The sequence below is a fragment of the Capsicum annuum genome, chromosome 1 (assembly GCF_002878395.1).
Source record: "Capsicum annuum cultivar UCD-10X-F1 chromosome 1, UCD10Xv1.1, whole genome shotgun sequence".
Classification (NCBI taxonomy): Eukaryota; Viridiplantae; Streptophyta; class Magnoliopsida; order Solanales; family Solanaceae; genus Capsicum; species Capsicum annuum.
In genome coordinates this window covers 27,746,281-27,759,011 of record NC_061111.1, presented here as the reverse complement: position 1 = coordinate 27,759,011, position 12,731 = coordinate 27,746,281, and the positions used below count along the sequence as shown (strand labels likewise).

At 29.7% G+C, this 12,731-nt stretch overlaps 1 protein-coding gene across 1 annotated transcript in view; it reads left to right on the top strand.

The window, feature by feature from the left end:
- The window catches only part of LOC107853478 (copal-8-ol diphosphate hydratase, chloroplastic), an 18,007-nt gene extending 5,622 nt beyond the window's left edge, over nt 1-12,385 (top strand). Inside the window, exons 4-15 of the mRNA XM_016698467.2 lie at nt 2,791-3,094; nt 3,647-3,830; nt 4,188-4,402; nt 4,603-4,723; nt 4,830-4,945; nt 5,677-5,903; nt 6,028-6,143; nt 6,574-6,672; nt 6,784-6,981; nt 9,722-9,836; nt 10,248-10,433; nt 11,004-12,385. Of these exons, the coding sequence (XP_016553953.1) occupies nt 2,791-3,094; nt 3,647-3,830; nt 4,188-4,402; nt 4,603-4,723; nt 4,830-4,945; nt 5,677-5,903; nt 6,028-6,143; nt 6,574-6,672; nt 6,784-6,981; nt 9,722-9,836; nt 10,248-10,433; nt 11,004-11,204 (2,082 nt within the window). The 3' untranslated portion in view covers nt 11,205-12,385. The remainder of the gene's footprint in view (nt 1-2,790; nt 3,095-3,646; nt 3,831-4,187; nt 4,403-4,602; nt 4,724-4,829; nt 4,946-5,676; nt 5,904-6,027; nt 6,144-6,573; nt 6,673-6,783; nt 6,982-9,721; nt 9,837-10,247; nt 10,434-11,003) is intronic.
- Nucleotides 12,386-12,731: the final 346 nt, after the last annotated feature.

Below are 12,731 nucleotides of genomic sequence, written 5' to 3'. Positions count from 1 at the left end.
TATATATATATATATATATATATATATATATATATAGTTATATACTAATTTATAAAACATAAACACTTGCATACGTTAAACATATACGTCTATAGAAGATATATACACATATATACGCACTATTCAATATGTGTGTACTACTTTAAATAAAATATATACTAGAATATACATATATATGTATTACAATGTATAGACGGTTATATTATACTAATTTATAAAACATATACACTTGTATACGTTAAATATATACATATATATAAGATATATATACATATATACGCACCAATCAATGTATATGTACTACATAAAATAAAATATATACTATAATATACATGGATTACAATACATAGATAGTTATATTATACTAATTTATAAAATATATACACTTGTATACGTTAAATATATACATCTATATAAGATATATACACATATATACACACCATTCAATATATATGTCATATGCTAAATAAAATATATACTACAATATACATATATATACTACAATATTTATATATATATATATAGTTATATACCAATTTGTAAAATATATACTTGGATACATTAAATATATACATCTGTAGAAGATATATACACATATATACACACCATTTAAAATATATGTACTACTTTAAATAAAATATATACTATAATATACATATATATATACTACAATATGTGTATATATATAGTTATATACTAATTTGTAAAACATATACACTTGTATACGTTAAATATATACGTCTAAAGAAGATATATACACATATATACACAACATTCAATATATATGTACTACTTTAAATAATATATATACTACAATATACATATATATATACTACAATATGTATGTATATATATATAGTTATTTACTAATTTGTAAAACATATACACTTGTATACATTAAATATATGCATCTGTAGAAGATATATACACATATATACACACCATTCAATATATATGTACTATTTTAAATAAAATATATACTACAACATACATATATATATACTACAATATGTATATATATATATAGTTATATACTAATTTGTAAAACATATACACTTGTATATGTTAAATATATACGTCTATAGAAGATATATACACACATATACACACCATTCAATATATATGTACTACTTTAAAAAAAATATACTACAATACAGATATATATACTACAATATGTATCTATATATATAGTTATATACTAATTTATAAAACATATGCACATTGTATACGTTAAATATATACCTCTATATAAGATTTATACACATATATACGCACCATTCAATATATATGTACCACTTTAAATAAAATATATATTATATTATAATATATATATATATACTAAAATATGTATATGTATATATAGTTATATACTAATTTGTAAAACATATACACTTGGATACGTTAAATATATATGTCTATAGTAGATATATACACACCATTCAATATATATGTACTACTTTAAATAAAATATATACTACAATACATATATATATAATACTGCAATATTTATATATATATATATATATATATAGTTATATACTAATTTATAAACCATATTCATAACGTATACATTGAATATACTCATCTATAGAAGATATATACGCACATATATATACCATTCAATATATTCACTACTTTAAATAAAACATACACTATATATATATATATATATATATACTAATTTATAAAACATATACACATGTATACGTTAAATGTATACTACTTTAGATTTAGAAGATATATACACACACATATATATATATATACCATTTAATATATACACTACTTTAAATAAAAGTATAAAACATATGCTACTTAATATAATAAATTAATAATACTTGATAGTAAATTAATAATGTATTAAAACTAAATTTTTAATTTCAGTTTGTGAAATTCTGAATTTAAAAAAAAAAAAAAAAAAAAAAAACCTTAGCTGGGCCTGGCCGGTTAACCGGCTGGCCCAAACCGGGTTGGGTTTGGGCCGGGTTAATTGGGCCCAAATAAAAAATCCAACTGGATCGGGACCCGGATCCCTAAAGCCCTTGGGCTTACCGGGCCGATTTAATTATGTGGACGGGTTCAGGCGGGTTCGGGCCGGTTTTAACTGGCCCGTTTGACACCCTTAAATTATACTAGTACGTAGTGTATAATTGTGAAGTTAATTGATACCTTAAATCGAAATTAAATTGGTCAATCATTTTATTTTCTTCGCTTTTGTTTAACAAATCATACCATGAGTGAGCAAATACTTGTGTTGAGTCAAAGACTTTATCGTCATATATACTAGTAGAGTAGTAGTGTAATTTTTTTTTCATTTTATTTTATCATTAATTAGGAGAAATTTTAGTAGCTCAGTTGGTTGATTAGCTAAACTTTAGTCTTGTTGGTGAATGTTCTATTCCCCACCTTGTAACTCCCTACCCCTAATTTTGTGAAAACTAAAATAAAACAAAAATATTATCATGATGGTTTATCCTATGGATTATAGAAGCTAAGGTTAATAACCAATTTGAACGGATAGCGATTTACTTGTAATTATTTTATAAGAAAAAGATGAAACATTGTAATTTGTACGTGTAATCAGGTTATGAATCTACATTTCAAATCACAGGTTCGACAGAATTCATTAGTTTTAGCTCAAGCTTTGTATTTATGTTATAATACTCACTTGATTGTATAAATCATCTATTCCAAATGTAGTTAGCGCCGTGTCCTAGAGTTTCAGAACCTACAACATTAAAATTTTAAATCAATCTCTACGTGTAATTAACAATTTTTTTCCATATATAGATGACTAAAACAATCAAGACAGGGAAGTTGGTAGAGAAAATCAAAGATATGTTGAATAGCTTGAAAGATGGAATTTCAAGTGTGTCACCCTATGACACAGCATGGGTTGCCCTAATTAGAGATACAAATGGAAGTGATAAACCACAATTTCCATCTTGTCTTCAATGGATAGTAGACAATCAACTTTGTGATGGTTCATGGGGAGAGGAGTCTATTTTTTGCATTTACGATCGTCTATTGAACACATTAGCATGTGTTGTTGCACTAACAACTTGGAATACTGCCCCTGAGATGAGAAACAAAGGTAAACTTGATTTGACTTTAAATATATAGTAGGCTTCTCAGGTAGTGTTTTGAGCAATCAACAGCTCTTATGATAGCTTTTGAGGTTCAGTTATAAAGTTCAATGTTTACATTTTATCATAATAGAGGAGCTAGATTTATCTCAATTCTTTATTTATCCGTTATTGACCCCAATATTATGTTGTGCATGTACCAAAATGTCATAGTCTTGGGCTTGCGCGAATGTGTTTTTAACATAGGAAGGGATTAGTAGTTAGTTTCTTATATGGTCTTAACAATCCGCACCTATTTAACTAAACTTTGGATTGACTTAATTAGGCCCACTGTCCGACGTAAAACTAATTAAATCATAATGCATTCTCACCATACAATTAATATGATATGAATTTAATTGAATAGATGATCAGTAAGGATTCACACATCCCATGCTAATTTGTTTTGCTAACTTGTTTTGTATTGACGCATAGTTATCAATGTTAACAAAGTTGCTACCAATTATGCATTTCTTAAGTAAATCTCATGGTGCGACTTTCTTTTGTTAAATATATATTAGGTGCATTGTTTATAAAGGAAAACATATGCAAGATAGAAACAGGGAATGTTGAAAACATGACATGTGGATTTGAAATTGTGTTTCCTGCGCTCCTTGAGAAAGCTCAACATTTGGATATTGACATTCCCTATGATGCTCCCGTCTTGAAGAATATATGTGCAAGGAGAGAAATGAAATTTAAAAGGTATTTAATTCCATCAATAGTACTTTTTCGTTTGACATACAATTATTTTCTTCTTTTCAAAATAGTTGTCATGTCATATTTTAATAGTCAAATCATATAATCTTTGACCTTTATATTTTAGAATATATCCATCACCGATTTGATATGAGATGAATTGTAAATTATAGTACTTTTTGTATAGTTTATTCATACTTAAATTATATTTTTAAAATATCGGATTAATTTAATTCAAGTTAGCTTTGAAAATTAATCAAATTAACTCTCGAAAATCGAATTATGACAAGCAAAAAGGAGCACAGCAAATAGAATGATTAAGAAAATTATTAATTTATATGATAATATTTTTATTTTCCACAGAATTCCTAAGGATCTGGTACATACAATTCCAACAACATTATTGTTTTCATTAGAAGGATTTCGTGACTTGGATTGGAAAAGGCTTTTGAGGCTTCAAATGCCAGATGGCTCATTTTTAACATCCATTGCCTCAACTGCCTTTGCATTTATGGAAACAAATGATCAAAATTGTTTGAAATATCTTCAAAGGGTTGTTCATAAGTATAATGGAGGAGGTAAGTAATAATTAATATTCTTTTCTCCCTTTTGTTGAAATGGAATATGATAATTTTTTTGTTGATGTCTACTATTTCTCATTTTGTATAGTGTTTAATCGTTATACACTGAAGTGTAAAATAAATTTTATATTATCAAGTTAATTAAAAGATAACTATAGTAAGTGCATTCTAACATATATGTTGCATCGCATATTCAGCTCCGCACAGTTACCCAGTAGATATGCAAGCGCGACTATGGGCAATTGATCGATTACAACGTCTTGGAATTTCATATTATTTTGAGGAAGAATTCAAGGACATGTTAGATCATGTACAAAGGTAGTGTATTGATTATTGAAGCAACAACATAATGTTAATTAATATCCTTAATTATGCTTCTTTACTTATGTAACTGCAGATTATGATTCATTTTTTTAAATTACAGATACTGGAATCAAGAGATTGGAATTTTTAGTGGAAGGAATTCAAATTATTGTGACATTGATGACTCATGCATGGCTATTAGGCTTCTAAGGTTACATGGATATGATGTTAATCCAGGCAAGTCAAAATAAAGTCTTAATCTTAAGAGTGATTTAATTCATGAAAATACGACTCACCGACGAGTTTTTGGGATAAATGACCCGTTAATTTATTGATTATTTAATCCACATTGACACTCAAATTCACATCTAAGACTAGTTAATACTAGGTCCAAAGTAGTATGAGAAACCTTGTCAAGTTTTATCATAAAAAAATATTTTTTGTTTGTTACTGTATGTTATATTTTGTAGCCATGATAAAGAAGAATTTTGTATATTAGTTTTGTTTGGTTTGCATAAACAACATAAATATCAATAATTTTGAAAGTAATTACACTTTCTCTCACTTTTTTAATTACTTTACTTTCTCTCCCTATTAATATACATAACACAGCCGACATATACATAGTTTGTGTATATGTTGGGATTTTTAAAATATATTTAGGGAGCTAGGATTTTTTGTAATATTGGAAACATAAGTTGTGTATTTGTATAATTTTTAGTAGTTTGAAACCTAATATGAATTGGGCTGACTGAACTATGACAACTCATTATATTAGCTCTTTTCAACACAATTAACTTTTAGACATGGTTAAACAATATTAACTTAATTATTGATTTAGTCTATTTTAATTCGTACAAATTCAACCTAGGCCCATTTGCCAATTGCCACCCATGGTCCTTATTGAGAAAATTTTAAAATATTAATAGTTGTATTTAACCAATATATATATTGTTTATATGCCACAGATGTGCTCAACAAATTCAAAGATGGTGACAATTTTTTTTGCCTAATGGGTGAAACAGACAAGTCACCAACAGCTATGTACAATCTCTATAGATGCTCTCAAGTTTCATTCCCGGGAGAGAAAATTCTTGATGATGCAAAGAAATTTACCTACAATTTCTTGCAACATTGTTTGTCAAATAACCAGTCCTTAGACAAATGGTTAATAGCCAAAGATATCCCTGGAGAGGTGCATATATAACTTCGGAAAATATTGAGTTACTTGTAGTTATCTTTCAAGTGGTCTGATAGTACTGTACAATACTGTCAGTCTATAGGAGTTAACGCCGTTTCCTAATCTAACTTAATTATAGATACGATATGCATTGGGAGTTCCATGGTATGCTAGCCTACCCAGGGTGGAAGCTCGGTCATACCTCGAGCAATATGGTGGAGCAAATGACATTTGGATTGGCAAGACGTTACACAGGTATTTCTAGCGTGTTGAAAACATAAAAATGGGCAGTTTGATGTACTAAAGTTTTCGCTATGCACAGAATTTGGGAAAAGACCGAACCACAAGGGTGTGTTGTATACGGCCTTATCCTGCATTTCTGTCGGATGCTAATTAGCTAATAATTAAAATTATGGTCTCTTAAATAATTTAAATTTTTAGAGAAGATAGTTAGCCTGGTACAAGAGCTTTTAATTAACTACTAGATCTTTCTCTTACGGTATGTCCTCATTATCACCATTCCCTACCTTATTTGTGCATTCAAATAAACGTTTGGATTTTGGTGCATTATATGTTTTCTATATATAGAAAAATAAAATTCTCAATATTTGACTGAGTGTGTACTTTTAGTTCTTCTTGTACTAGCTAATATGGTGTCTTAATATTTGGAATTTTTTGAATGAAGAATGCCAGACATAAGCAATAATGTATATCTTGAGGCTGCAAGATTAGATTACAACAAATGCCAAAGTCAACATCAATTTGAATGGACCATTATTCAAGAGTACGTATAATTCTTGGCAAATTAAAGTTCCATCAATTGTTTATTATATGAAGAAAAAGACAAATTAATTCAAGTTTCCTTTATAAATATAACTTTTTTCTATTATTTTAGGTGGTTTGCACAATGCAATTTTCAACACTTTGGAATAAGAAAAAAGGAGCTATTGGTAGCTTATTTCTTAGGCGCAGCAAGTATATTTGAAGTAGGGAGATCAAGAGAAAGACTTGCATGGGCTAAATCTATTATAATGTGTAAGATGATTACATCTTATTTCACTGAAGACGAACCTACCACTTCAACCAAAAACAGGTTTGTAGTTGTCGTCGGGGTTTACTTATTTATTTTTATCAATAGAATTGCTGATGATGTTGTGCTAACCAGGGGTGTACCCACATATATTTTTGGGTGCTCCGATACCTGTTGAACTCGACGCGGAATAGATATAATTACATAAAAAATATACGAAAATAGGTATAAAATATATAAAAGCACCCATTGAAACAAAATTGGTTGGGTGCACTGGCATTTAAGTTGATCTTAAGCTTCCCCATTAAAGGAATGTCCCGGGTTCGAACCTTGTTGAGGTGATTTTTTATTTTTTTCAGCTTTTTAATTTTTTAAGCACCCACAATCCATAAATCTTTGGTCCGCCAGTGGTGCTAACTAACGAGATTTGAAAAGGAGGTAATGATAAGTTGGAGGTTTGAAGACAGATCTTAGAGTCTAAAGGGGTTTAAGTTGAGCAGGACCAAGACGGAATATTAGAATGTAAGTTCAATGATTTGATGCATGAGCTAGGGTGATGTGACAGTGAGCTGGATTCTCAGGTCATTCAGAAGAGAGATAGTTTCAAGTATCTTGAGTCTATGATTCAGAAAAATAGAGAGATTGATGAGGATGTGATACACCATATTGGTGCAGGGTGGTTAAAATGGAGGCTCGCTTCGGAGTCTTGTATGAAAAGAAGGTGCTTCCTACGCTTAAAGGCAAATTCTACAAAGTGGTAGTCCAACCGATTATGTTGTATGGAGCGGAGCGTTAGCCAGTCAAGCTCCCATATTCAAAAGTTGAAAGTGGCGGAGATGAGAATGTTGAATGTGTATGGATTTATTAGGAGAGATAGGGTTAGAAATGGATTATTCGAGAGAAGGTGAAAGTGACGGTAAAAGACAAGTTGTGGAAAGCGAGGTTGAGATGTTCAGGCATATGATGAGGAGGTTCATAGATGCCCCAGTATGGAGGTGTGTGAGAGGCTGACTATGGATGGTTTGAGGCGGAATAGAGGTAGGCCGAAAAAATATTAGAGGGAGGTAATTAGACATGACATAGAGCAGTTACAACTTACGGAAAACATAACCTTTAATAGAAAGGTGTGGAGAACGCAAATTAGGGTAGAGGATTAGTGGGTGGGAGTGAGTCCTTACTAGTAGGAAGAGTGCTTTGTTCGTAGTTGTGCCTATAGTCGTAGTGTTATGCGTGTGTCTTGTAGTATCTTATTTGTGGTGTTTTGGTGATGTTTGTTGTACTGTTATTACTGAGGTAGTGATATGAATTGCGTACACTTTACGCTCCTCAAATGCCACTTTGTGGCAATACACTGGGTATGTTATTGTTGTAGTATAATTGTATACTAAGGGGTCGTTTGGTTTGAAAACAAGTCATACTGGGATTAGTTATGTTGGGATAAGTTATGACGGGATAAGTTATACTGGGATTAGTTACGTTGAGATTATTTTTTATTGAGTGTTTGGTTTGTTGTATTCAAGGTAATATGCATGGTATAATTTCTAGGAATAAATTGATTGATTACCAAAATACCCTCCATCTTATTTAACTTTATATATATATATATATATATATATATATTTAAGCTTTAAATGGTCCATCTTAAATTTTTTTCTAATTTTTAGAGAAATTAAAATATATAAATAAACATAATTTATATATTTTACAACCATTTTAACGGTAAACTATTCAAAATTTATTTATTTATAAATATATTATACGTTAATTAAACATAATTTATGTGTGCGTGAGAATATATTACGTTATATATTATGTTATATATAATTAAATTATATATAATTAAACATAATTAAACATAATATATTATAATTAAACATATTAACATAATATATATATATATATATATATATATATATATATAAAATTAAACATAAGAATTTACATTACGCTATAGTGGATAGATTTTCTTATGGTTGTCCTAAGATAACAGAACTACGAGAGCAAATTCCAGTACAATGTGGTATTAAAGAAAATTGCAAAATTGATTTCCTACATAATAGGCATGTTCAAATTAGACTAGTGCTACTGGAGGATTTCATAAACATTTTTTCTAAGAGTTCTTATTACATCAATTAACGTATATATATTCATAATATTATACATAATTACGTTATATATTACGCAACATATTATATTCATAATTAATGAATATATTATACGTTAATTAAACATAATTTATTATTTATATATATATATATATATATATATATATATGAGTGTGAGAAATGAAAATAATAGAGTTTAGGGGTATTTTTGTCCTTTTATACATTTATCCCAAAGATAAATTATACCGGGATTGTTATCCCACCAATTGAGTGGATAAGTTATCCTGAATATTATCGACCAAACATGGAATAGAAAATTTTATCCCGGGATTATTATTTTATCCCGAAATTATTTGCTTCAACTCCTCAAACCAAACGACCACTAAGTGTATAATCATAGTTGTTATAACTTTATTGGATTGTTACGTAGTGTAAAAAATAATTGAGTCAAATCGAACCAAACTTTCAATATATACACAACTTTTAAAAGCTTTGGTATATGCGTATATACATAAATCCTTTTTTATAGTAATCTTTTAAAAAAATTTATATCGATTTTGCTCATATTTGCTTGCAAGTGATTTTTCTACACTTAACGTTACTCTAAAAATTAACAAAGGATTCGATGTGAAAAAATAAAAGAAATTGGAAGATCATATTTGATAATTTTGATTTGTGTGCTTTTTCTATTCATGCAGTAGGAATGAAACAAGGCAGATGCTTCTAAACAATCTTCTACAGTTTTTGCACCAACTTTCAGAAGAGACTTATGAAACCCTAAGTAAAGACATTCACCTACAACTACACTCCGCTGTAAGTATCTATTGAATAACTTATCACTTCACCTGAAAAAAAATTATATGACGAGCAGTTTCTGTCACTAAATAACAAAATTTTTTTGCTAATTTTATTTATCAATAGATCCGCAGCAAATCATTTTATTTATTTATTTATTTTTGGCTATGAGCTATTTAGCGATTGATTGATTAGCAACAGATCTTATAGCTTATTAATAACTGTATTTTTTTCTCGTATTGCTTTTTCACTTATCAAGCAAATTAATATTTGATTTGTAAAGTTAAATTAGTATTCTTATATGTGTTAACACAAAATAAATCAACAAACATGAGGAAGATATGTAACTAATTATTCACTTTAAATGATTTAGATTAATTTCTTGATGTTATTTTGTTTATTTACTATTTTTATTTTTGTTATATGCAGTGGGGAACATGGTTGATGTCTATTGGAGAGGAGAAAAGTGCAGGTCAAGAAGAAGCCGAACTGCTAGTGCGCACAATTAATCTTTGTGGTGGCCTTATGGTAGATGATGACATTTTATCCAACATAGATTACAAGAATATATCTAACATTACCAACAAAGTTTGTTTCAAGCTTCAAAGTGGAAAGGTTAGAAATCGTTTTCTTCGAGCTATTTACGATATATAGTTTTTTCTATTCATCCTAAGAGCTTCTATTTTATTTTATTTTTTGGGCTTCCTTAAAGTTAAGCTTCTACGGTGTTATCGGTGATAAATGTAAGTCTGACTGAATTTGGATGAACCAAAATCAGTTGACTCAATGAACGAATCATTCTTGATCCGCTTTGGAAAGTTAGATTGAGATATGATGGTCAAGATGGATTAAATATTGAGTCATACGGCAATTTGTAAATTCTTATCAACTATTAATTTTTATTTGTTTTACTGTAATTTATTTAATTGTCCAATAAAACCAGTAATTTTTTCTTATAATAGCTATATAAAACGTATCAAATAAAATAATTATCTATTTAAAGATTAATTTCTCCATCCCATTCATTATTCAATGTACAAAAGATCTGTTTATGACATTACGAACGTTTAGTGACCAAATATGTGATATAACCCATATATCATATTTTGACTTTTCTTTCTTTCTCCCGAATTCTTATTGTTTTATTAATGCTTTTGTCAATTGTTAAAAAAAAAAAAATGACAGGTGAGCCCTCGCACCAATGAGATTGAATCAAACATGAAAGAACTAGTAAAACTAGTGTTGGAGAATTCATCGTGCTGCATAAATAAAGATATGAAGAAAACATTTTTGACAGTTGCAAAGAGCTTTTACTATTCAGCACACGTCACAGAGGAAGTACTCAATTTTCACATATCTAAAGTGCTCTTTGAACCAGTTGAATAGGATTCTTAAGTAGGTGTATTATAATAAAAATAAATTGTGAAAAAAATAACGCTTCATATCAAATTTTGTTATTGTTTGTAACCATCGTGATGACTACCAAAAAGAAAACCATCGTGATCAATGTCAATCTATACTTGTACCATGTTGGTTTTTTGGCTCTTTTTTTTCTCTCACATCATTGTTTTACAATTTGGGGAGGAGGTTTTAGAGTTATAAAAGAATCTTCCTCCTCCCATTTGAATCATCCCAAAATTGTTCTCTTCTTCCACAATTAATAGGAAAGGTTGGGTGCTCGGAGATTAAGCCTATTTAACTAAATTCCGTTATCAAATTTTCTGGTGTCTTTATTTTTAGTATTCAATATTATTTGTCGGATATTTATTTGTTAGTGTTCTGTCTGGTTCAATTGTTCTGAATCAGTTCATTTCACTTAATTGTTCCGTTTTAGTGGGAAAATCTTCCACATCAGAAAAGAATTCCTTTGGTCCTTTTGAACCCAAGGTTTGTCCTAGGCTAAGGTTCTGTTTGAGTATGCTCTGTGGTTGCAGCTCTGTCTGATCTTCCACATCAGAAAAGAATTACTTTGGTCCTCTTGGGTTGTTTGCAGTTGTTGTACTATTGAATATTTTTTATTGAGTCTGTAATGGCAAATAAAGATCAAGAAAAGGAGGATCCTATTATAAATATTACGCCGAGGGCATCGTGCTCCTCGTCATCATGGTCGAGGTTCCCGTTGTCCTGTCTGAAGTTGACGATGAAAATATTTGATGGTACTGACCATTTTGGCATGTGGCAAGGAGAGGTTGTGGACTCACTTTTCCAGCAGGGTCTTGATATTGCTATTGAAGAAAAGAAACCAGAAGAGGTAGAAGAAAAAGATTGGAGCATTATTAATCGGTTGGCGTGTGGAATAATTCGATCATGCTTGTCCAGAGCAGAAGTATGCTTTCAAGAATGAGACTTCTGCGCACAAATTATGGAAGGCGTTGAAGGATAAGTTTCTGAAAAAGAATGGTCAGAACAAGCTCCTAATGAAGAAAAGGTTGTTTTTATTTGATTATCAATAAGGTACTACTATGAATGAACACATCATTATGTTTAATCAATTAGTAGCAGACCTGTTGAATTTAGATGTGAAATTTGAGGATGAGGATCTGGCTTTGATGTTGTTACCATCTCTTCCCAATGAATTTGAACATTTGAAAACTACGTTACTTCACGGAAAGGAGAATGTATCGTTAGATGTTGTTTGTTCTATTTTATATAGTCATGAATTGAGAAAGCAGGATAAGATGAAAACCAAATCAACAACATCTGAAGAAGCATTGGTGGCAAGGGGTCGTCAACAAAGCCAGACAAAGGAGGGAAGAGGAAGGTCCAAATCAAAGGACCGAGTCGTTGCCAAAGATGAGTGTGTTTTCTGTCATGAGAAAGGGCATTGGAAGAAAGACTGTCCGAAGTTGAAAAAGAAAGGAAAGAGTCCGTACGATCCGCAAGATGCAAATATTGCAGAATGTAAAAGTGATG